At 40.2% G+C, this 26,301-nt stretch overlaps 1 protein-coding gene and 1 pseudogene across 2 annotated transcripts in view; one reads left to right on the top strand and one right to left on the bottom strand.

Moving 5' to 3' along the window:
* Positions 1 to 26,301, bottom strand: part of Ica1 (islet cell autoantigen 1) — a 139,421-nt gene that overhangs the window by 107,458 nt on the left and 5,662 nt on the right. Inside the window, exons 2-4 of one of the 2 annotated variants that reach the window (XM_051151931.1) lie at positions 11,662 to 11,754; positions 8,622 to 8,787; positions 3,383 to 3,455 (exon numbers count right to left, since the gene is read on the bottom strand). In XM_051151931.1, the coding sequence (XP_051007888.1) occupies positions 3,383 to 3,455; positions 8,622 to 8,787; positions 11,662 to 11,678 (256 nt within the window). In that variant the 5' untranslated portion in view covers positions 11,679 to 11,754. The remainder of the gene's footprint in view (positions 1 to 3,382; positions 3,456 to 8,621; positions 8,788 to 11,661; positions 11,755 to 26,301) is intronic. The other variant, XM_051151929.1, reaches the window with a different exon arrangement.
* The window catches only part of LOC127194122 (glyceraldehyde-3-phosphate dehydrogenase-like), a 134,212-nt pseudogene continuing 133,720 nt past the window's right edge, over positions 25,810 to 26,301 (top strand).

The raw sequence follows: 26,301 nt of genomic DNA, 5'->3' as shown, positions 1-26,301 counted from the left end.
CAGGAAGCAGCCATTCTCTCTCGGTGTTGGTTCCTGCCTCCCTTCATGATAGACTGTTGGCTTTAAGATGAAATTAGCCCTTTCTTCCCCAAGTTGCTTTTGGTCATACTCTATTCCAGCAACAGAAACCAAAGCAGGGCAGAAAGGGTTTATTTCACTTTCAGTTTACACCGAGGCAGACATGCACCCATCTGTCTACCTGTCCATCATGGTCCGAAGTTATTTTCCTCATGGCTTACAGTTTATTGCTATCATTTATTTTGCTGTTCTGATTGTGCCAGGTTTGACTACAGACTTGTCTCTGTGTCCTTTAAGTCCCCATCCTTTCTCAAGGACCTTCTTAGGTTGTGCCACTGCAAGGAATGCCAGGCTCATCTTCAACTCCCCTGCACTGTGCCTGAAGCCAGTCACTTCCTTAGAGACCAAGATCAGAGTACTAGTATCACTCGGTGCTATGGGCTCTTGGTGCTTACAGATCCTCCAAGATAGGAAAGCTACAATGTATGGATCCCGGCACACACGGTCACTTGAGTTCCTTTCTGTCCACACTTCTCTGCACATGTTACTAGCAATGACTTCATCTCTGTGGACTTTTGGCAGACTTGTGCAGATCTTGTCTGCTAGACCTGTGTGTGATTCAAGGACCTGAAAGTCTGAAGCTACAGGCAGTCTTACGTCAGTTTTAGTGTACTTTTATACACGAATGTAACAAAGAAAACAATGATCCAAGTAAGGTTGTTTATGATCAGAAAAACATGTAAATAAATGCTAGTAAACACATAGTAAATCTTAACTGAGCAGTCCTTTCCCAGAATGTTCACAGGACAGACCAATCAAAACACAGTTGCCTGGTATGTACTATAGATTGTATGTGGGAACGCAGGAAAGCAAGGCAGAAAGCCATATCTAGACTCAGGGTGCACTGACCAGATTGGGTTCTGTAGCTCAGTTATTCCAGGTGAATAAACATGTCTTACAAACTGAATGTGAATGTTTGTTACAGGAGGCACAAAAATCACATCCAAGAACAATCACATCCAAGAACAATCCAGGGATCAAAATACAACTTGGGCAAAAGGAGCCTTTTGTTCTTGGAGCCTCTCTCATGGTTCCCCAAGGCACCGTTCACCACGGGTCACTCTTTTGACCATGTTCCAGTACAACTCCTGTGCTTGCACCTTCTTCCCCGATCTCTAGCTGCCTTTTCTGAAGACTCTCAACTACACTGTAATTACTTGTTTAACCTCATATCCATAACGTAGTTTTAGAATGCTCGCCCATATACTTAGGGTCCATCCATTTATATCTGCTCCACTTTTTGTATGTACTTCTTTTGTGGTTAGCCTTACTGTCCTCTTAAAAAAGCACTGTCTTCTGCTTTCCTGAAGTTAGTTCTATTCTCCCTCATCTGACCATCTCCATGATGTTATTTGTAGTACAATTCTATCCGGGGTGTGTGGGTGTGGGTGTCTGCCTGCAACCCACTTCCCTGTGCCCTGCCTCCCTGGGTCCTGGTTTAGGTATTTTGTGACTGTGTAAAATGTCACCATAGTTTTAAGAGACAGAGCTGCTGTGCACCTTGGTCAGGTAAAGTGACATCCCCGCCCGCTCCCGATTCCCCACAGCCCCTTCTCCCTTTCTCACGCGCTCTCTGCCACCGCTTAACTGAGAACTAACCCTTGACATTGGCGCTTTACCATTCCCGAATTTCTTCAGCACAACATACATACTATTTGTATATTTTCATGTGTCCTTCTTTTTATACATTTATATTTTATTAATAATCTCCTTTCCTGTATAAAGGGCAGCATGCTATATGTATTTGTGCTTGATTTTTGTTTAAAATGTCACTCTAAAATTCAGCCCATGTCTATTTCTAGAGATTTATGACATTTCTTTTCTATGGCAAGCTACATAGCAACACCCTCACATTAATGATTCTATTTTTAGTTCCCTATCGAAGTTGGGGTCCTGATCAGTCTAAGCAGCACAAAATTCTTCCTTCCTTTCCCAACTGATGGTGATGACATGGCTTACCCATAAATCAACAGCCAGACACTGCTGGCACAGTTGGAAGATCATTTCGTGGTTGGGGCATTGTGTGTGTGTGTGTGTGTGTGTGTGTGTGTGTGTGTGTGTGTGTGTGTATAACATGTAGTTGTGGTTACATGTGCCCACAGAGGAAATTGCCAGAAAAGGGCACTATATCCAATGTAGCTGGAGTTACATATGTTATGGGCTGTGCAGTGTGAGTGCTGGGAACCAAACTCGGGCCAAATCCCCTGGAAGAACAGCACATGCTTTTACTGCTGAGTCCTCTCTCCAGTCCTGTGGTTGGGACATCATTTTAAACCCATACATTATAAGATAAGGTAAGAAATATTCATGAAAAAGTTCTGTTGACAAAATATAATCAATGAATAAGCTAATTGTTCCTTCCCTCTCTACTTGCCATTTAAGAAATGAACATAAGCTGGAGAGATGGCTCAGAGGTTAAGGGCACTGACTGCTCCTCCAGAAGTCCTGTGTTCAATTTCCAGCAACTATGTGGTGGCTCACAACCATCTATAATGTGATCTGATGCCCTCTACTGGCCTGCAGGTGTATGTGCAGCCAAAGCACCATATACATAATAAATAAATAAATCTTAAAAAAAAAAAAAAAAAAGAACATAAAACAACCAAGGACATAAAGTAAAAATAATCTCAAATCAAAAAACCCCAGATATAAAGCCGAAAAAAATGTTTATAATTGGCAAAGTAAAAGCATGTCTGCATTCATGGATGATCCAGTTTAAAAAAAAAAAAAAATCCTCCTAGTCTGATACTTGCTTTGAAAAGAGCCTGAGTAAGGCACCAGCCAAGGACAATACAGGAGGTAAAATTTAAACCCCTTCCCAGATCTAGCCAATGGTCAGAATATTCTCCACAGTTGAGTGGAGAGTGTGATACGACTTTCTCACGTACTCTGGTGCCTCACATTTGACCATGTCCCCTGGACGGGGAGACCTTGTGGCACTCAGAGGAAGGACAGCAAGTAGCCAAGAAGAGACTTGATACCCTATGAGAATATATAGGGGGAGGTAATCCCCCTCAGGAACAGTCATAGGGGAGGGGAATAATGGGAAAATGGGGGGGGGGGGAGGAATGGGAGGATACAAGGGATGGGATAAACATTGAGATGTAACAAGAATAAATTAATAATAAAAAAAAAAGATTAAAAAAAAAAAGAAAAGAGCCTGAGTAAATCAATGATAAAATACATCTGAAAGAACAAGGACACACCCCCTAAATAGTTCTGGAACTTATTAAGCGATATGCTAAGGCATAACATCCTGCTCTTTCACGTTATTTGCTCGATATCACACTTAAACTGTACTTACAACATATTCTCTTTTGATAGAGCACAATTGCTTTAGACAAGTCCAAACAGGTTCTCTGAATTGAGTGAAATAGCTGCAAGGAAGCATAATAAAATACTGTGAAACAGACAACAGCGCAGGTAAAATACACATTGAATAAGAGCACAAAACTCTATTTTTCTGCTAAAAGCCAGTTGTGTATAAACATATTTGGTGTCGTATGTAGTGAAACAAACAGAGAGTGACCAATGCCCTGAAATCTGTTCTGAGATGGATCAGATCGGTGATCTAACTTCTACAGAACAGTTATTTTCTTCAGACTCTTGAAATAACCAGATGAAAATGGGCTTGGTACACCAGAGACCCAATATTCATTCTAACCTAATTTGCTACCTTTAACACTTACCGTCTTTTGTAAACAAAACAAAACAAAAAAACACAGGCCCTGCAGGCCAAGTGTCATATTTAAACAATGACTAAATTATTTTATGACCCTAATGTGTTTTACCACATATGTAAACAACTGGATTATGCAGACAAAAATCAACCCAGAGAATGTTGTCTACTTAGAAGACATCTGTCAAAATGGTATCGAGCTAAGAACAAACATTGCCATCTATCTCCCAATAATATCACAGAACACAGAGTGAGACAACCTCACGCTGCATGAGACCATGGAGCACGGCCATAATGGAAACACCTAGGGGGAAGGCGGGACAACCATATAGAGGAGACTCTAACTAGATTTGAACTCAGGATGGTTCTGACGCTAGTTGTGGTTGTCAACTTTACTACATCTGGAATCAACGAACGCCCAGGCAGCCGGATCATGTGAGTTGAGCAGACGCACCCTAGGCCTGGGTCACACCCCTCTGGTGGTGTAAAGTACACGCAAGAAAGAAGCTTTTGCTTTTACATTCTTGCCCTCACAATAGAGAGCTCATCTATCCTGCTGCTGAGGCATTCCTTTGATGGTGTAGAACCTGCTTCTTCATGATGATCCCAAAGTAGACTGAAAACCAGCAGAGGCACTCAGCCTTGCTGGCTGGCTTCTTAGTCTTTCTTTGGAGAGACAGCCATTGTTGATCCAGCCAGACCACAGGCTGTGTAAGCCACTCTAATAAATGCTCTTTTAATATATATTCATTCCATTAGTTCTACTCCTTTAGGGAACTCCGACTTACAGAGTAGTCTTGGTCTTTCCTTTAGAAACTGAGATCACTGAGGAAAAAATAGATGTTTTGGTTTGGAGTACAAATGTCTGCCCAGAGCTCCATGCTAAAGGCTGGTTGTTTGCCAGTAGGAAGTGGCAGGACTTTTAGGAAGGAGAGCCTAGTGGAAGGACATGAGGTCACAGAGGACATGGCCTTGAAGGGGTATTCGGATCCTCTCTCTTTTTAAAGGCTGTTCTACAGTAGCAGGGTAACAGGGTTCTTTTGCCAGGCACTTCTGTAATAAGCCTCCTCGTCGTATCACTGTAAGCAATGGGGCTCACTAATTCTGAACTCTACAATAGCTACCGCAGCACCAGAAACCTGACCAATATGAAAGACTCCATACCTTCTCAAACACTGTCCTTGGATTCAGAGACCAAGGTAGGTGTTAATTTAAAAAGTCGAGGAACATCTCGCCTCTCTGGAGCAACTCCATGAGGCAAGCCAAGGCTTTTCCTTCTTTCTCTATAGTTTACTGGCTGAGCTAACATAAAAATATGTCTTGGTATCATAAAGCACTTCAATATTTGAGGGAAAACAGATGATCTCTTCATAATATATATGACCAAGTTATCTAATGAAAGTAGTTAATATATTTACAAAGATTAAAGCTCATCCTTAGAAATGTTCAATAGAGTAAAGATTGCTAATGAAGAAACAAATGTACTTATTTATTAAATTACATCCTCAGCCTGTTTTTTAAAAAAATCTTTCCCCATTAAAAAAAAAATCAGAAAGCATCAGAGTTTGTTCCTTGGCCAGAGCCTGTTAGCAATGTTGTGGGTCCAGCCAACTAGGAGCCAAGTCATTCTGATTCTAATGAATTAAATATGGGAGTAATGATATGGTCCGTTGCTACTGTTGACCTTTTCAAAATCAAGTGCCCAGCTTTGGAATGTTTAGTTCTGTGAGTTTTGACACTTGTATTCACTCGTGAACCACATTTAAAGCAAACATCTTCAAAGCAGTCCATTCTGCCCTGGCTGCTACTGAAAGCCTAAACCTGAGCATAATATTTATATATTAACTTCTCAATGTACTACAGTAGAGTAACTATATTTGTTTATTTAGTATTTACATGTGTTTATACATGTATAAGGATAGAGATCAATATTGCATATCTTCCTTTGTGACAAACCACTTTATTTTTAAATTAAATTTAATTTAATTTGTCAATATTATTGTGTATTTTGTTAGCTCACAAGCAGATCTGCTAGTGGGCTAGCCAATCTGATATGCTTCTAGGTTGCCTAGCAACCTCTGACATCATCGTAGGCCGCCCTCCACCAGGTGTGAGCCAGGGGCCCAGGATATAAAATAACAAACTCATCACCTGTCACTCTCTTACTCTTGCACTTCTTTCTTGCAGTTTCTCCAATGGTGTCCCTTTTTCTTTTTCACTTTCTCTCTCTCTCACTCTGTCTGTCTGTCTGCCTACCCTCATGGCCCACTCAGGGTCTAACTCCTCTCCCCTTCTCCCTTTCCCCACACTTCTATAATAATTCTCTATAACAGATCTGCTACATGCCATTTTATTTATCTTTATACCCTAACATATGTGGTGTGTGTGTGTGTGTGTGTGTGTGTGTGTGTGTGTGTGTGTGTGTGTGTGTGTATCATACTGTGCAGGTGGAAGACAGCTTTTAGGAGTCAGTTCTCCCCTTTTGCAGTGGGTTCTGGGGAATCACACTTCGTTTGTCAGGCTTGTATCGCAGGCACTTCTGCTCCCTGAACCATCACAAGGGTTTGAGGCTACATTTGCTCTCACCAACTAGCTAGGCAACAAGTCCCCAGGATCTAAATTTCTCTGCCTGCCCTACCCCCAGAACTGGTAGCATATGTGCCTGTGAGCAGACACACACACACACACACACACACGTCCTGCTTTTACATGAGGGCTAGAGATCCAATGTCAGGTTCCTGTGCTTGCATATCAAACATTTTCCCAGCCCCTAATGTAACTATTAATAAAGCTTGGTATGGGTAGATATTTTCTGGGCCAGCAAAGTAAATTAGGCTTCTGTATGTTTAGTGTCAGTACACTCAATAAGAGTTTGCCTAATATTCTCCTGTTCTACTGGTGAACCCATTCTCTCTGTAAACATCTGTTCCTATCTTAACATTTTTGCAACAAATCCCTCTGGTGGACAAAACACTAAGTTACAAGCCAAACACACTGGATGCATAGTCTATGACAGTGGCTATTTAGATGAAAGCATACTTGCTGATATAAAAATGCTGCTGCAAGGACCTCCATATAAATATAATATTTAAGATAATAGTAAATCAAATTAAATATTAGGTAACTTTATCTTTGAGACAGGGTCTTGCTGTGAAGCCCAAACTGGCAATCCTCCTGCTTCAACCTCCTGGAATTACAGGGCTACCATTATGCCAAGCTTAAATTACCTTTGAGGTATTTACTATATTGCTTATATTTACTAGATTTCTTTTAAAAAAAGATTTATTTATTATGTATACAATGTTCTCCCTGTATGTGTGCCTGCATGACAGAAGAGGGCATCAGATTTCATTATAGATGGTTGTGAGCCACCATGTGGTTACCGGTTGAACCCAGGATCTCTGGAAGAGCTGTCAGTGCTCTTAACCTCTGAGCCACCTCTCCAGCTCTCACTAGATTGTTGCTGCTGTTGTTTTTTTAAAAAAGCAGCTCTAGTATATTAAAAGCATATATAAGTTAAAATGGATTCAACTGTATTTACAATACAAATATCAAGGGGGGGGCAGAAGCCATTTCCTCTTTGTACTCTCTTCAGAAACAGCACTTCCATCAGATTCTATTTCAGGATTTCCAGTGATAGAACGCCAAGGGCTAGATAGAAACTGATACTGTTTGTACTAGTATATAGTGACTATTTACACACTCATTCAGTTTGAAACTGTGCCTGGGACAGGCTGGGGACACAGCAGCAATTAAGGGCTAACATGGAATTTGACCTCCTAATGGCAAAGTGACCGCTGAGGTTCTTTTGGACTAAGCATTCAAAGGATTTAACCACTTATGGTTTTACCACCAGAGGGGCTTCTGTGGCAGAAATGAGTACTCCAAGGAAAAGGAAGCGAGGCCACGTGTTAGCGAACAGCTGTTCTGTGGGTAGGTAGCCAGGGCCTTTACTTTTAGGCCGTAAGAACTATGAGAATGAGTCAGTATAGGAGACAAGTATCCCGGAGACCATGGAAGCCGCTTCTACGGGCTGAACTGGCAGGTTGTACCGAGAAGTTCCGAGAAAAGGCCAAACTGTGTGGAATAAGGTGTGAGTAGTGAAAGAGGGGTAGAAAAGAAAAGCATGGGGGAGGGCGGCAGAGGTCAGGTACGTCAGGAGCTTTCAGAATGCGGGTTGCTGAGACATGATAAGCACTCAGTAAATACTGCCCATCACTTGAGTCATACCTAATCCGACCCCCATTAATAGCTGCTGGAACAAGTAAGAATTCTTGTCTCATTGATGTTCAGCTCATTCACTTTAGCTGCCATATTAAACTTAGAGATCCCATTGACTACAATTCATATTATCTTTCTGGGTGCCATGTCATTCATGGAACTGGTGCTTGCTTTCAAAATGTAATGAAAAAGACGGACAAAAAATGTTCAACACAGGCCTTCTATTCATTATTACTATTTCAGTAGATCAACCGGATATTAATGCCTTTCATGCATGGCTTAACTAAATATGTTTACTTAACTGATTCTAGAATTTTCCATGGCTTAGTATCAACATTACTAGACCCTACAGGTAATTTTGTTTATTGTCAACTAAACATTTGCCTGGATTTACTGTTGAACTCTGGTTTCTCAAGTGTAATGCTAAGATCTTTGATTGTGCATAATATTTCAACAAACATTTGAATTTACCATACATCATGCATTCCAACTTAGTGCTTGAAAACACATTAAGAGAGGCATGCTGGTGAGAATTTGTAGATTTTAAAAAATGCTAGGATTGAATTGATCTGATTCTAGGCGTTCCTCAGGGAGGCCGCTTGCAAGGTGCCTTTGCTGAGCTGAAGAGCTCCGAAGAACTTACCTCCAGTTTGGCATCCAGGTCTGCATCAGAGGCAACAACATGCTCATCCTCCTTCTTCCCTGTGGCTTTGATAAAGGCTTGCTTCGTTTCCCAATATTTCTGTTGCATCTTATTGACAACTGACTTATCTTGAGCAAACCGGTCCTGCAACTCCCAGGAATAGCTGCTAAGAACAGTAGAGAGCTCTCTTACTCACGGATTTAAAAAGGATTGAAATATTATACTACAAAGCGTTTTTAGCTAGATATGGTGTTCTAATGTACATTTACATCATTGATAAACATGCAAATACCTTTTTATGGGGTTATCATACCAGGAAAATTGATGGATTCCTTCTAACTTACTCCACAATTTTAAAAGTTAGAGTCAGAAAATTCTGCATCTTTTAGAGAAAAATAAAAAAACTGAATATCAACAAGAATGCGTAAATATATCTTAGGTTAGACATACTGCTTATGGGGGTGGAAAGAGTGAAGCCAAGGAAGTCAGTACTATCTCAGGGCAGCTCCGTGAGTCAGAGATAAGAACAGACAGCCACACATCTGTCCACGCCTCCATTATGCCACAGCGGGGTGACAGCAGGAAAGCAGATAAGGGGCTGAAAAATAGCATGTCTAAAATCTGCTACAGAAGCATCTGAAACTGTCAGGCGCCAAGTCAGGGAGAAGGATGGTGGCTAGGTCTGGGGGAAGGGAACCGTGAGGAATGGCTAATCAAGCCATAAGGTCTCAGCTACGCTGAAACGAGCAAGTCCTGGAGACCCTACTTCCACGGGACCTAGCTAACAATTCTCGTTGTGCACTTTACTCTTTATTAAGAGTGTAGATTTAGTATTAACGGCTCTTGGAGCAATAAAGTAGAAAAAAAAATAAATCCTATGATCTCTTACAGATTTCTCAGTGTTAAAAACTAAATTCTTAGGAGACTTGATACCCTATGAGCATATAAAGGGGGAGGAAGTCCCCCTAGTCACAGTCATAGGGGAGGGGAATAAGGGGAAAATGGGAGGGAGGGAGGAATGGAAGGATACAAGGAATGGGATAACCATTGAGATGTAACAAGAATAAATTAATAAAAAAAAAAGAAAAGAAAAAAAACTAAATTCTTCAACATAAAAAATTAAAATAGAGATAGGAAGCTACTCCTTGGAAGGACTATACTGAAAGGCAAATAAAAATATATGTAAAGAAAAATTAGAAAGACACTTGTGGATGACATTGGATTTCATAAAAGTGATCCTAGTATCCTGAATACTGATAGGAGTTTGCTGTTGGTGCTCCACTGTCCTCCTTACTCTCTCTCTATCCTACTTGGTTCACTTTCGGCTACAAAGGCCTACTTAGGGTCCCTCGAAAATCCTCTGTCCTCCCACCCTAGCCCATCACCACACTAGGTGTGGCAAGTGGATGCTCCAAAGCAGGAGCTGCTTTATAATATTGTAGCGAAATGCCGGTATCTCAAACTTGATTTATACTTGTCACTTGTAAGTTCATTATGCTTGCTTACAATGTCAATTCACATGTTTGGAAAACCTGCCTGACAATGTCAGAGGTGGCAGAGAGATGTGAGAGGGGTAGGATTATGTGAGTGCTAAGGTTTACTTCATATCTATCTTTATTAGTTAAGAGATTTATTTTGGTCTCATACTAGAGAAAATTAAATATATATATATATATATATCATGTATGAAAAAGATGACATTTCAAAATAATGTACACATTAAAAAGTTGGAAGAATCTAGCGCAAATAGGAGATTATTTCAGGAAAATGGGACTCCAAAAAATGAAGCATTAGGTTTGCCAACAGAAAAAAAAAGTTCCATTTGGAGTAAAATGTTGGAGGTGCTCTAGAAATCAATAAACACCCACCATTTAACGAATGGGAACCTCAGGTTTTAAAATGTTACGGGTCTTGCTCAAAGTCACACAGAATGAAAAAAAAAAAAAAATGAGATCTAGCAATGTGTATCTGCAGCAAGCTGCAAAGCTGAGCTCTGAAAGGGCCTACCTACACCTCGGGACTTTCTAGTCTCCAAGTGGCTAACTACTGAGCACCCCAGGACATGGCCGTCTCTGTGGGCGTTAACAAGATGGAGCCAAGTCTATGGACATAAAGAAGCAAGATGAATGACTACAGTAAAGCAGTCTGACAACTGTTAGATGAATGTCCAATGAACGTGCTCAAGGATAACAAATACCTTCACCATTTGCTATTTTTTTAAACATACTATATTTTAAGATATGCAGAAATTATTTTGAAGTTTAAAGTATGAGATTGCAGAGAACCTTGGGCCTGATATTTTTCTTGGTAAGGAGGGAAATGTTAAAAGTCTATTTTGCATAGCCATCTTAACATACAAAAATAAAACTATTAGCTGCATTTTTTTTTTTCATGACACCAAATAAAGAAGGTGACACGTGATGGCATTCTAGCTGTTTGGTGGGTCACAGGTTCACCATGCTAAGACACACCAATTAAAGAATTAAGAGGCCTACCTGCTGCTTAGATGTGTTACAGGCACATACACGACAGAGCTAACATGAGTGCCCTACCCAACGTTGATTGGCTTCCAAATGTTTACAATTGGCTTCGAATGTTTACAAATGAAGTCGTGTCTACAACTGAGTAAACTGAGAAGTGCATGATTTCGTAATGGTTCTTTAGCTACTCCAAGTAACACTGCACTCTGCCTCCAATGGTGGAAGTTATTAATGAGATAGTAGCAAAAATACACCAAGTTATAAGGTTATATAAAATGGTGTTAAAAACAAACTATCCTTAGAGTCCTAAGAGAAGATTTACACCCAAGTGAATTTCTTAGCAAATACAAATGACAGGAGTATTTACAGTACTTTTGTTCTTTGGTTTTCATTCCACGTTTAGCCGAGACCTTAGACCAAGCTATACTAACATTGGAAAGCGAACAGCTGGTCAGTTACTGCTAAAGTCTCTTGATCTATTTCATCCTCATCTATTGAGCACAAATGGTGCAATTGCATTTAGCATCACCCAGTATAGAAAAAGACAACAAATTCCTTACCACTTGTGTCCTGACATGTTTCCTTCTTCTTTCTACTGTTGGTGAGTTGAGAAGGGGCAGAGAAAAAGCATGATAGGATATGTTATATTAAACCTGAAATAAAAGAAATGTATTTAACAGTTATACAGCACATTACAACTGCACATTGATTTGAAACATAATATTTTTAGTCTATCCCAGATCTAGTTGCATGATACGGGCCATATACTGTTCTACAACAATGCCAGGTATTGGTTGGTGTCAAAAATGGTTTAGCTGAGCAACACTAGAGTGAATACCCCAAATGAAGCTTAGAAAATGAACAGGTGGGACAATGTTTTTTTTTTTTAAAGCAGATTTCATAAGACTGTATCATATATGTTGTCACTTATATAAAACTTAAAATAATACTACATATCATTGATGTATCCCAATATTATATAATTTATTTATTTATTTATTTATTTAATTTATTCTTGTTACATCTCAATGGTTATCCCATCCCTTGTATCCTTTCATTCTTCCCTCCCTCCCATTTTTCCCTTACTCCCCTCCCCTATGACTGTGACTAGGGGGACTTCCTCCCCCTTTATATGCTCATTGGGTATCAAGTCTCTTCTTGGTAGCCTGCTATCTTTCCTCTGAGTGCCACCAGGTCTCCCCCTCCAGGGGACATGGTCAAATATGAGGCACCAGAGTACGTGTGAAAGTCATACCCCACTCTCCACTCAACTGTGGAGAATGTCCTGTCTATTGGCTAGATCTGGGGTATAATTTATTTTAAAAGCATGCTTCAGATTCTTTATTGTTCAGTTTTAAAAATAAAACAGATAGCTGTTTGTTTCAAACAAAGAGCAACAAATAAATAGGTCCAACAGTGATGAGGCCAGAATTCAGAATACAGTCTGGAACCAGCAGTGTTTGTCAAAAAGTTAAAATCACATTTTTTTTTCTGTTTAATTAAAAAATAACTTTTCATTGATTCTTGGTAAGTTTCACATCATGCACCCCAGTCCCACTCATCTCCCCATTTCCTTGTATCCATCCTCTGCCCTTGCAACCTCCCTCCAAAATAACACACACACACACACACACACACACACACAGACACACAGACACACACACACACACACACCAAAACAAAGCATAGAAAATATTTCATCATGAAAGCTGTAGTGTGCCACAGTGTTTCCCATAATACACCCCTCTGTCCACACATATTCATTTTCAAATGTTTATTGCAATGAGTCAATGGTCTGGTTCAAGGTTTCTGTCTTCTATGACACCATCAATATTGGCTCCTCATTGGGACACCTCCTGGTTATCCTGTTGTTGCCCTGTGTCATGGAGATCCTGCTTTGGAACAGCAGGACCAGCCCTTTCATTCACCCCAATAGTTCACAGATAGTGTAGATTTTGGGATGGGCCAACTCAAAGCCCTGAATCCAGGCCTGGATGGTAGCTGAGCTAGTCAGGGCCCACTCTCCCTTACCAAAACCACCAGGGAAAGCTCTCCATCACTGCTCCAGCTAGGCCACCTAATGCCACCTTCCGCTGGAGGGAGCATCAGCTCTCCTGCTCTCATGCCCTTGGGGTCAGCTCACCAGCTTCCATGCCTCAAGAGCCAGCTCACTGTGCTGCCCAGTCAAGACATGGCCCCCATGGCAAGGGGCTCGGCCAGCTCTCTCAATCTCACACCCATGGGCTGGCTCACCTATACTCTCTCCACTAGGGTTAGGTCTATTGTGTTGCCCAGGAGGGGTACAGGGCCTGCTCTCTCAAGTGCTGCCACCTGTGAGAGGTAAAGCCAGCTCACTGACTCTTATGGCCCATGGGTTAGCTCTCTTGACTGCCTCAGGTGTCAAAAGGTAAGGGTGTGGAGGGCATCACTCCCATTCACCCTCCATCAAGGCTCTCTCACAATTCGTTAAAAGACTTATTTAGAGTGTGTGTGTGTGTGTGTGTGTGTGTGTGTGTGTGTGTGTGTGTGTGTGTGAATGCACATGCCATGGGATTCACATAAAGAACAGATGACATTAAGGGTACATTTTCTATTTGTACCATCTGGGTTCTGTGGATCTAACTCAGGTTGTTAACTTGGTGGCAAGAACCACGGCCTACTGAGCCATCTTAATTGATATATAAAACATAAAATATTATACATTCTAATGGAGTGCATATGCCATTTTGATATCAAGAATTTGTTAGAAATAATAGAATCTTTCTTCTAAGCAGCAGAACCCTGTAGGGAGAGTGCAGGATATGGCTTGAGAGAGATGCTCTCCAATGTACATGGAACATCCTCATTGGTTAAGACACACACGAGTGTTAGCATCTTATGCCTCTTTACTATACTTGAATAATTTCATACTTGAGATCTTAGATAAGTCAGAATGTTGCAAAAACAAAAACAGACAAAAAAGTAAAAACTATCCCTCCCCCAAAGACCCAATGGGATAAAGTGGGATTCTAAGATGGTAAAAGTCACGGACGGAGGGTGGGTGGAGGAACATACACAGCAGGCCAACAATGTATTTTCATTTCTTTAGAATATGGGAGTCACCTATGTCTTTACCCTCTCCGCTCACTCCCCTCATAGGAGCAGACCAGCCTCAAGGGCAAAGCTCACCAGGTGTGCCCACAGTAATACAACTTGCCTAGCGACTCTTAAGAAACAAAGGGTCTCTGGTCTGACAAAAGACCTCTGGCTGCCAAGTATGCACTTAGCATGTGTGCTAACACTTCTGGATTCCCCTCAAATCAATTGATCACTATATCTCAGGCAAGCCAAGTCACCAGTGCCTTTAAAACCATAAGGATGTTTTTAGTTTTTGTTTTTTGTTCTTGCTGTTGTTGTTGTTGTTGTTGGTGGTGTTTTGTCTGCCTTTAAGATATTTTAAAGGCAACGGTACTGAGTATTTACATTCTTGGCATCAGGTATTAGGATAAGAGGTTAGAATGAACTCTTCCTGAGTATCTGAAATGACAGCAACCCATTGATACCTCTCTCCTTTCTCTTCCTCGTGGAAGCCATCTAGGGATTGAGACAAGTTGTCTCAGAAAGAACACCCAAAGTGAGTGTGCTTTGTCCTCCTTCTGTGTCTTCACGGAAGGGGCTATGCATTCAAGCTCTCTCACCTCCACACACACACACCAAGTATCCATTCACTTAACACTTCCAACAGTAATTATCATGAAAATGTTCAGAAGAAATGAAATTATTGCTTGGCATGGTGACACATGCCTTTAATCCCAGCACTAGGGAGGCAGAGGCAGGTGGATCTCTATGAGTTTGAAGCCAGCCTGGTCTACAAAGCAAGTCCAGGATAGCCAAGGCTCCACAGAGAAACCCTGTCTCAAAAAAACAAAACAATAACAAAAAAAGAAGAAATGAAATTATTATACTCTTTCACTGTTTGATTCACCACAAAATGCTAAGGGCTTTAGTATCTTTTGATTAATATTTTTGTTATTAGAATAAAACAGATTTTCATGTCAATTTTAAGGGGAGTGTGTATGTGTGTATGTGTGAGCATCATTTGTCAGGAGCTATCTGCTTTATTTTGAGAAGCAGGATTTCTCACTGAGACCTGAGGATCACAAAGAGTCCTCTATTATTTCCTTCCTCAGAGCCAGGATTACAAACATGTGCTACCATTTCTGAAGGTTTTTTTTATTTGTTTATTCATTTATGTGTTTATTCATTTATTCACTTTTAATTTGTTTATTCATTTATGTTGGTCCTCGGTTCAAACTCACATTATTATGGGCTGAAATACCTCTCAGGTTTTTTGTTTGTTTGTTTACATGTACAGTACGGTATATTGCAGGGCATTGCTTCACAGTAGATCTCTCTAGAATGTTTTCATCTTGCATGATTAAAACTTCACATACCTTGAGCTGGAAACTTACTATCATCCCCCATCTGGCCCTGGAACCCACCACTAAACTTTTTGATTGTGAATTTGACAACTTTAAGTGTCTCATTATAAGAGTAACCATGTAGCATTTGTGCCTTGTGATTGGCTTCTTTCACTTTGCACAATGTCCTTGTAGCATTATAAAGTCAACCCTCCCCTCCCCTTCAAAACTGAATTGCATATGTCCATTGCATACGTCCATGCACCATTGACAGGTCACTCCCATACTCAGCTACTACGAATAATGATGCAATGAACTTATGTGTCATATAGCTCCTCAAGATTCTCCTCCTGTACAAATAGGATTTATAATCAGAAGTGTGATAGCTAACTCAGATGGTAATCTGCTCACTTTTCTTTTTGGATCTTCTACACCAGTTTCTACAGGGCTAGTTTCTACAATGAACACTACTGCTGTGGCACATCTGGTCTTATGTTTTCCACATCTTAGCCACTCGGCACCACTTTTCTCAAGAGGTCACGCTATTGAGCAGGAGTGAGCTATCCCTTGATTATCAGTGATGATGAGCATCTTTCTGTAGCTTTGTTGACAATTTCCGTTGGTTAGAGAAAGGTCCATTCACTCTTTTCTTCATTCTAAAACCAGAGTACCTTTTTTATTGTCGAGTTCTTTGAAAATCACAGCTACATGCTTTGCAAATGTTTTTTCCCATTCCATAGGCAGTCTTTGATTCTGCTTATGTTGACTGCTAACTTTGCTGTAACATCTTAAAATTAAACTTGACTATTAAAATATCCATCCACAGGCTGGGCATGGTGGTGCATGACTATAATCCCAGCACTCAGGGAAGCAGAGGCAGGTGGGTTGCTGTGAGTTTGAGGCCAGCCTGGTCTACAAAGTGAGTCCAGGACAGCCAGGGCTACACAGAGAAACCCTGTCTCAACTCCTCCCTCTGCCAATTATCCACTTTAGTTCTATATACCAACAACAAATATCACCAAATGAACTGCCTCTCCTATACAGACTCTCTGCACAGTTCTAGACTACACACACAGAAAACATGGCGGTGTTCCCCAGTGTTGTTGCCAAGCCACTGCACCAAGATGTTCTAGGGTGAACTTTAGATTCTGGGGTCCTCCCAGACTGAACTAGAATTTTTGGGAAAGGGTCTGGAAACCCATAGTTACAACAATGTTTGCACAATTAATCACAAATACATTGCATTAGTGTGATTTCTAAGCATATTAAAATCTAAGAACTGGCGATATGCAAGGAAAAACCTTTCTGAAAATGGCTCTCTATTGAATCAATATGGAGCGATTAAATCCTGGATAACTAAATAGGTAAACCATGCGGGTATATCTGAGTATTGCATGCTAAAACAGCTACAGTCAGAGTCTATATTTCTTCCTATACATATTCCAACAGCACACACCAAAGACATCTAATAAGTATCTTAGGATGTCTAGACCTAACCTAGCCTAATCTTGCTCTATCATTTCCTAAACCGACAGTGCAGCAGTCACTAGTTGAAAAACATTATGGGGCTGATGATATGCTTCAGGAGGGAGACATGCTTGCCTTACCATCCTGACAACTTGACTTTGATCCCCAGGGCTGATACAAAGGTAAAAATGAATGAACTTTATAAAGCTGTCAATTAACCACCATATTCATGCCATCCCCTTCTCTCTCATATTCCCATACTACTAATAACAGATGAGATAAAACAAAAACCAACATAAATCTTCGCCCTTTCATTTTAGCTCAACATTTTAGTAAATCAAACACACTGGACACTAATTAATATGAAACTGGCATTGTCTCTGACCTGAAATGACTTGGCATCTAAATTTGCTCTACCCAATTAAAAAAAAAGCTGTTATCTACAGTGTAGTTTAAAATAATCTGATGGCCATTGTAAAAAAGGTAAAAGTAATAGTGATATTTAGGGACTGGAGAGATGGCTCAGCAGATAAGAGCACTAGCTGTTCTTCTAAAGGTCCTGAGTTCAGTTCCCAGCAACCACATCTTGGCTTACAACCATCTATAATGTGATCTCATGTTCTCCTCTGGTAGCAGATATATATGAAGACAGAGCACTCATATAAAATAAATAAATAAATAAATCTTTAAAAGTAATGATATTTAAAGTTGCTGTTTAACTTAAGATCTCTAAAAATTCAATTTGAAAAAGTAATCAATATAAAAATTTCCAGGATATACTTCACATCCACTTTTTCTGTACTAAGTCTAAAATGTGCTGTTTATTTTACTCAAACATTAAATTTCATTTCAAACTGGCCATGCTGAATACTCAAGAGCCTCCCGGGGTTAATGGTGGCAGCATTAGAGAGCTTGCAACTGGTAGTAAAGACAGACATAACAACTTACTTTGGAGAATTAGAAGATGTACAGGCTCATATGATAAGACCAAAAATCTGCACATCTGTAAATTCTCCTGAAAATATATTTCATCATAAGAGAATAAACTAATCAACAGTATCAAGTTGATCAGAGAAACCAAGTGTCAGGAGGACAAAGCACTGATATGTCAATCAGCACACCTTGCCCACAAGGATGCCTATGTTCTTTTTCTCAAGGAAGGCAAAGCAGTTCACTGATGATCATGATGATGTTGATGGTGGTGAGGAGGAGGAGGAAGGGAAAGAGGAGGATGAGGATAGATCTCGTTCAGAGACATTGAGCTCTAAGGGCTAATAATGAAGAGTAAGTTCTTACTTTAGTAAAACAATCCTGGAAAGGTGGCAACAGTTTCCTATGCAGTGGGTCCGTGGTCTAAAACAGAAGTAGAAGGGAGGAACCTTTCTGCTCAGAGGTTAGCGCCTATCACTTGGATGATACTAAGACAACCAAACTAACTCCCTTGGATTTTCCAAGCTGCACCTTTACAGAGTTGCAGTATGTCTGCCTCACAGCACAAGGTCAGCTATGAAAACCCTAGTTTGTCCTAGCCAGCCCATGAGGCTGAGAGATCACCTTGCCCTGGGGGATATAACCTAGGAACATGGAAGAGGAACACTCTTCATATTCTGTATTGGGGTTGTGTCCAACCACTATCCCCTGTTTCCTTCTTCAGGTACACTTTCTGTATTGAGCTCTCAATTTGATTTCCCAACATTAACTGTCCCACTTGTCTTTTAAAAATCACTTTGAACCACTATACAGTATGGACATAAACAGAAGTCTCAGTTCCTCCCCATAATAGCCTGATGTTCACAGAATGCTGAAGCTGAATTTGACTAATAGTCTTGCTGCCTTGAACCATGATCCTGGATTATTCTTGTCAATGTAATATGAGAAGGCTATTTCATTCCAAACATTCATTATCTGTAATGAACATTTGTTCTGGCCTAGAACACTTTCCTATGAGTCTCCACAGTGGTAAAGTTAGGTGGTGGCACCTTTGATTACATATAAATTACAAACATAGTCTAAAGTTCTTGAGCCAACACTCAAGAAAAAAGGTAAGATTGATTGTCATTCCATCACATCGGTGCTGTCAACCCACCAAAAGATTCTATTATGCAACTAACCTCCCCTTGAATGATACTTTCTAATTCTGTCATGTTTCCTGCAGAAACCTTAATACTTACAATTACCCTTCCAGTTGCAGTGGTAGATTTTCCTCTTCCAGTCAATGGAAATTTTTTTCTGTTAGATGAAGAACATGAATACAGATACTGTTTCCTTGGGTGTGTACTGAGCTTATGGTAGGGTGCCTTGAATTGCAGGTATGAATTTTTTATTTTTCTTTCAGATTTACTAAAAAATTCTCTATTCTACATAAAAATGTTACTATCTTACCTGTTCAGTTCTATTGTGCACATCACCATTTAGGTCTCTTTCTTTCCTAACTGCACACTTTAGCCATGTGGGAACAAGATGGTATGCTAGAAGTGTCATCTGACAGAAGAACTTTCCATTGACTGGTAAGACCACCCATCCATAACACCAGCATCTCTGGACCACACAGCATCTAATCTACAGTGCGGATCTGTTCACATTTCAACACTCCTGAAACTGGATGAACCGGATGTGTGCTACAGTCATTACTACCTTGCCAAATATTTGACAATCACCTTTCTTCCTTTAAGTAACATAAATAGTAGGCCTCACAGCAATGACTTCTTGCATCGGAAGAAATACAGAGCCATTCTTTACAATTAAGCTTTTATAAAAAAAAAACCTGTGCATCAGTATCACATGTGGCTATAACTGCAAAGGAGACCTGTAGTCAGGGGACAGCCACTCTAGTCTGTGATAGAAAATGGATGGTAAGAGAAGGAACAGAGCTGGTTCTGTGTCAAGTCTCGAAGAATTAGTGGTTACGGTCCAGCAAAAGGTATGAGTGTGTACGAAGGGAAGAAACAACTTTTTTTCTGCAATAAAAGTATATAGTGGTGTGTGTAACCAGCCATAAGCAGCTATGCATTACATAAGGACATGCACCCAGTCACTGAAGACATTGTGTCCCTCTTACCCCTTAGATCACTCAGAATACACCAGAGGGTGGACACTCAAACAGTTTACTAGTATTTATCTACTAGTGGGCATCTTTTAAATGTTCCCTTTGCTGGCAGGTTAGTCACTTGAGCACCCATCAAAAGGCTAGGCTGCCTATATGTCTCTTCGCTTCTGCTTCCATTGACTTCCCTGTACCATTTTCTTTTATGAAGTAGGTCAATATCATCTAAAAAAAATGAACAATTTTTAAAATTAGCTTCTTCTACAGTGTAAGTCCAAACCTACATGTTAACCAATCGTTTTATAAAACTGAACTGTACCTAACTTTTCTTCAGTTACCGTATTTTTCAGACTATAAGACGCACCTGTCCATAACATGCACCCAGCTTTTAGAGCAGTAAAACAAGAAAAACAGTGGAAACAGCAATGGGACCATAAGGTGCACCCTAATTTCCCCTCAACTTTTGGAGGGGAAAAAAGTGCATCTTATGGTCCAAAAAATACGGTACTGACATCCGCTAGTTGCTTCCAAATGATCTGAAACAAGTCTACTTTGAGCTTACTTTTCTGCTGTGTAACTTCATACTGAATGTCAGTCATAATATACACATTATGAGATGAAGCCCCTTTTTATTAAAATGGAGACTTGTGAACCAGAGAAAAGTTAACCAATCTGGGTGTCTAATGCTGGCTCCTGGGCTTGGAAGAATTAGGAAAATACAAAGCACTTTAGATATTAAGGTAAAACTTACCTGAATGCCTGTATTTTTTTGGGGGGGGTAGTTTGTTTTCAATTCCCTTTTCCTAGATGTTTATCTCTGGTCAGTCTGGTATATCAACAATGGATTTTATAATTTCTTATAGGTAGAAGTATGCTTTGAGTATAAAAATTAAACTAGCTTCATTAAGAATGGTGAATTAAAGGGAACACTTTCTTCGGGCACAATTAACTGCATTTATGATTTTACAGTCTTGGTTTATCACATGGTGTCTTGACATGGTGGAGAAGTGGAGGGTGCCATGGAGGATTGGCAGCTGAGTTAGCATCCCATCTTTGCACAGGCTAAACAAACGAAGATGGTTTTGCCTGGATTTAGTGGATGTTTTTCTCTCTCCCATATCACAGGGATTCTCTTCAGATTTTCATAAGGTTATGACTACTTGAACATTTCAGTAGATTCTAATTCTAGGTTTATGTACCCTGAAATGCTATTTTGACATTTCATAAGTTCACAAGTAAATGTGAGGCAGGATCATGCCTTAATTTTGTGAGTCAGAAAGTCCGACATGAGGAAAACGGAATCCTGACCTTATTCAAAGCAGCTAAGAGACGGCTGAGTTTCTATTAAGCTTTAAAGATGCAAGTCGTTGTTAAAGATGCATTTTATGTAAGTGAGGGTCTTAGTATATTTAAAAGTAATCATTTTATCCACGCATGAAAATAATTCAAGCACTACTGCACTAACATTAACATCAATGATTCCACAAAACCATTAAAATCAACTTCCCCAAACAAATATATATTAATGCTTCCTAAAATGTTTGTAAATGTCCATAAGAGCTAGTACATCCATGACACCACCAAAAACCTGGGCCCCTATGTGGCCTCACCCACCATCTGTAAAAGTGACAAGGGTAGCTGACACGGGGACATCTTCTTTCACAAAAACTGCAACAAATTTTAATTTCCTGGTCTTATGGTCCAAAAAATACAGTACTGACATCCACTAGTTCCTTCCAAATGATCTGAAACAAGTCTACTTTGAGCTTACTTTTCTGGTGTGTAACTTCAGACTGAATGTCAGTCATAATATAGACATTACGGGATGAAGCCCCTTTTTATTGAAATGGGGACTTATAACCAAGAGAAAGTCTGGAGATAGGAAACACAAGGTCTGAGATGAGGAAAGTAGGTTCCACAATTGGAGGTAACTTGTTTAAGTTGAGGCCCAAGGTCAGATTCACACGGAGGAACACTGGAAAGGGGCTAAAATTAAACCAGAGACCTCAAATGCTCACATGGGGTCTGGTCTATTTGGGTCTCACTCCTCTTCTTTTACTGCAGCCATGCTTTCAAAGGATGATCCGAGGTAAATTTCCTATTACAACAAACATAACAGCTATACCAGGAGGCTGACATTTGCAGACAATAAACATGAAGGAAACGTATAAGGGTGAACCATATAAAATGGTTTATTACACTATTGTGACACTAGAAACAGTAAAAGGCCAAATAGTTGGGGCCTTCACTGAGGAAAAAATGTAATTGCTGAATAAAAAGAGAGGGAGAGGATTTGCTGTACAAATTATACTCACCTTTGATTTTATCTGTTTATATGACTTTCAAACGCTAGCTCAAGTGTGGCATACAGATTCTAATCTGTATTTATGGTGCAGTTTTCTCGAAAACATTAACCTGAAAAGGTGACGTGTGAAGGTGATGAAGAACCCCCTACCAAGAAAGACGAATGTCTAAACAAACTTCTGTAAGGAAACACACCCTTAAAATATCAGCATGGGCATTATTAAATGACTGAGCTAAATGTTATTCTTAAACTGCATTTCGACTGGGACTCAAATATAAAACTTGGAAGTCTCTTTCAAATGTTACTTTAAAGAATGGAAACCAATTCTAAGTTTTTATGAAAGAATAATGTACAATAAGCTAATCATATCACATAAGACTGTCTAATGTAGCAGCCACGGGCCACATGTGGCAACTAAACTCTGGAAATAATAGCTAGCTGGAATTCAGGTGTACTGTCTGTGTAAAACTCATAGGTGGTTTCAAAGACTTAAGATAACAAAATAAAACAAAACAAAAAACTCCAAACCCAAATCTCATTAATAAATCTATATTTTTGTTTATACAAATCATTTGTATTTCACCTATATATCCATATATATTTAAATTCTATAGAACTTCATTTTATATTGACTTTCTATAATAGATCAAACTAATATTAAATGGAATATAAAATATACATTTAAATATAATACATGGATATTTTATATTTAATTGTATCCTATGTATGTGTTATATATTTTATAATTCATAGTTAAATATTTTATGTATTGAGTAAACCAAAATAAAAGTGAACTTTGCCTTTCTTAGTATTTTAAACTAAGAACACTTTATATCACAACTAGACTGCTTCAAATCCTATCTATATGGTTACCACAGTATTTTTGTTAGATAGACTTGGTCTAAGGCATTAGGCAAATGAGCAAAGAGCTTAGGCTAGCAATATTACATGCTAAATACATGATATCTTTAATCCATTTCCTTCTTAGAATTGAAGATTTTAGTTGGTCATAGACATATTAAAAAATATCAGCTGGGTGGTGGTGGCACATGCCTTTAATCCCAGCACTTGGGAAACAGAGGCAGGGGAATATCTGAATTTGAGGCCAGCCTGGTCTTCAAAGCTGGTTCCAGGACAGCCAGAGCTACCCAGAGAAACCTTATCTCTAAAAACTAAAACAAAAGAAAACAAACAAAAAATCCATATATACACATATACTAATTTTTAATTCTTTTTGAGACAGGGTTTCTCTGTGTAGCCTTGGCTGTCTTGGACTCCTCTGTAGATTAGGCTGGCCTGGAACTCACAGAGATCTGCCTGCCTCTGCCTCCCTGAGTACATATATGCTGGCTTTAAGTGACTTAATCTACAAAACAGTCATCCATCAAATTCTTCTAACTTTTTCTAAAAGATCCAGTCTATATGTCATACTTGCTGATTCATATAAGGTTTATGTGAGTGACAGAGCAGATGGGAGTATTAAAAGACCATCAAAAGTGAAAGACAGGAGGCCAAGGCAGGAGGACGGCCAATTCAAGACTTGTGTGTTCTACAATATGAAACCCTACCACCAAATACAAAGTGGGATGGGAGATGCAGCGTAGCAGTAGAGAGCTTGCCCCATGGATAAGAGGCCTTAAGGTTCAACCTTTAGAACTAAGTTTTTAAAAGTATAAGAATCCCCATCTATATCTGACTTTCTCTCTTTATATACTTAGAAGCACAAATATAAAATAGGTACATATTTACAGATGAGATACAAATGAGATGAAATATATCTATGAAATAGATGCATCTCATACCCAAAACAGAATAGTTAATGTAGTGGAAATAAAAACACTGTGACTACAGGGACCATAAGGATGTAAGACTATATACTGGCTTAGTGCTAGCAGCAATTAAAGGATGGTGACATAGATGCTAGATTTTTTTTTTAATTCACTTACTATTTAAAGCCTCCTAAAGAGTTTAGGATGAGTCTATGACTGTAGGCTCTTATAGCTGAGAACTACATAGGATCTGGATCATTCAGTCTAGCCTCCTCTTTTCACGAGTAAGGGAACCAAGGCTCAATGCTGAAGGAAACTTCCCAAGGCACAGCGTAGGCCTCTTTCATTAGCCGTAGATGGCTGAAGTAAACACACGCCAGGATGCGGTTTATAAAATGTCAGTGCTGGGCAGGGGCCCTGTAAACAAGCCACCACAGCTCCTTTCTCTGGAAATGGCATGGATTCCAGGACTTTCCTTGGTTAAACTGTGGCAAGTGAATCTTGTTTGAGGTTACAGTGGCTTAACGAGCAAGGAACAGAAATCTTAAGAGTCAGCAACAAAGAAAGAGAAAATGATATTTTTGGCCATCCCTATTAACTGGGCCATCTAGTTAATGTTATTTGAGAGCCGAAGCAGGGTGCCTATCCCAGTTTCTTTCTTTCTACTTTCTCCGTGAATATACTTATGAGCTTAAAGACTACTGAAGAAGCCCAGAGCTTACATGGCAGGCTAGTCGTTTTGATGAGAATCTGGAAGGGCAGGTCAGTGTGTGCATACCTGGTAGGGCTGGCCCAGTTATAAGAACAAGGAAGTTACATGAAACCTCCAGGTCAGCAGGACAGGAGTGACGCAGGGAACAGAAGGGAAGGATGGTCTGGCAACAACACGTATGCTTCACTGTGACGCTGCTCAGATGCAGGGCAGTGCTGAGAGCAGTGGATGAGAAGACCGCTGGCCTTGGTGGACAGCAAGTGGGAAAAAGCTCCCCAGGGTGACGAGGGGCAGTCTTTCCACTCCTGCACACTGGGAGCCATGGCCTTGGACTGGCACTGGACACCTTCTGTCATGGTGTCGGTTCTCTGTGTACACGGCTCACTTCTTTAGAACCACCAGGAGGCACAGTCAGCCCTGAGCCCTCAGCCCTCTCTGACCTTTGACTACCTACTATTCCTTCTATTTCAAATTAGTTCACTTCCCTTGCTTTCAGCTCACATTCAACTTCTTCCTACCACAAGGTACCATCCTCTTCCTTCTCTCTATTTCTTAAGGAATCACCCAAAGATCCCCGGAAGAAAACAACTCTCCTTGTTAAATCCTCCCAATAGAGCCTCTGCCTCCATGCCCACATCTCAAATATCTCTGTGTATATGCAGTGTTCCACCCTTAGCTGCCTTAGTTTATCTAGGTGATTTCATGTTGGCTCACTTCAATCACCAGATTATACACACACACACACACACACACACACACACACACACACACACACACACACACACACACACACACACACGCCAATGACTTCCAAAATTAAACACCTGTCCAGAGTATGAAATCCACATCGTCATTTCTATCTCCGCCTCCCACCTCTGCCCTCTCAAAGGGAGCCCTTGACTTAGCTACATCCCTCCTCTCTGAGACTTCACACAGAAGTCCCATAGACTCTTCAAATTCAGGACATCTAAAGTCCAACCCAACCTTCTCTTGTTCCACTTCTACAGTCTCTATGCGGCCACCAGCACAAACTCCGCCAGGTAACCTAAGTTGAGAAGTTGTCATCTCTCTCATTTTAGCCTCCATGCTCTCTCCATTATTTTTCCTTCGGCACATCTCTCCCCCGTCTGCCTACACAGACAAGATCCAGCCAAGGACTTCCGAGGCAGCTCTAGTTCTGTGTCTGCCCACTCCACTCTTGCACACTATTTTATGCACAGTTACTGTAAGATGCACATGTAATCATCCTGCTTCTTCCCCAACCGAAAATGCCTTACTGGTCCTTGCCACGAGAGAAACTCTGAACTTCATAGTAAAAACACAAGACTCTTCTCCCCCCTCCCCCTAAACACAAACTGTATGTCACAAAGAACTGCTCCTCCTGGGCATTTCAGACACTTAGAGCTTCCCAGAATATACTCTGCCACGTGAAAACGCCTTCCTTTTCTGGTCAGTTGATCACCTTGCAGCTTATAGCCCTCGAGCCTCCTCAAATGCCACCTCC

This window comes from Acomys russatus, chromosome 10, assembly GCF_903995435.1.
Source record: "Acomys russatus chromosome 10, mAcoRus1.1, whole genome shotgun sequence".
NCBI classification, from domain to species: Eukaryota; Metazoa; Chordata; class Mammalia; order Rodentia; family Muridae; genus Acomys; species Acomys russatus.
Note: the sequence above shows the minus strand (reverse complement) of the source record. Positions and strands in the feature narration are given on the sequence as shown.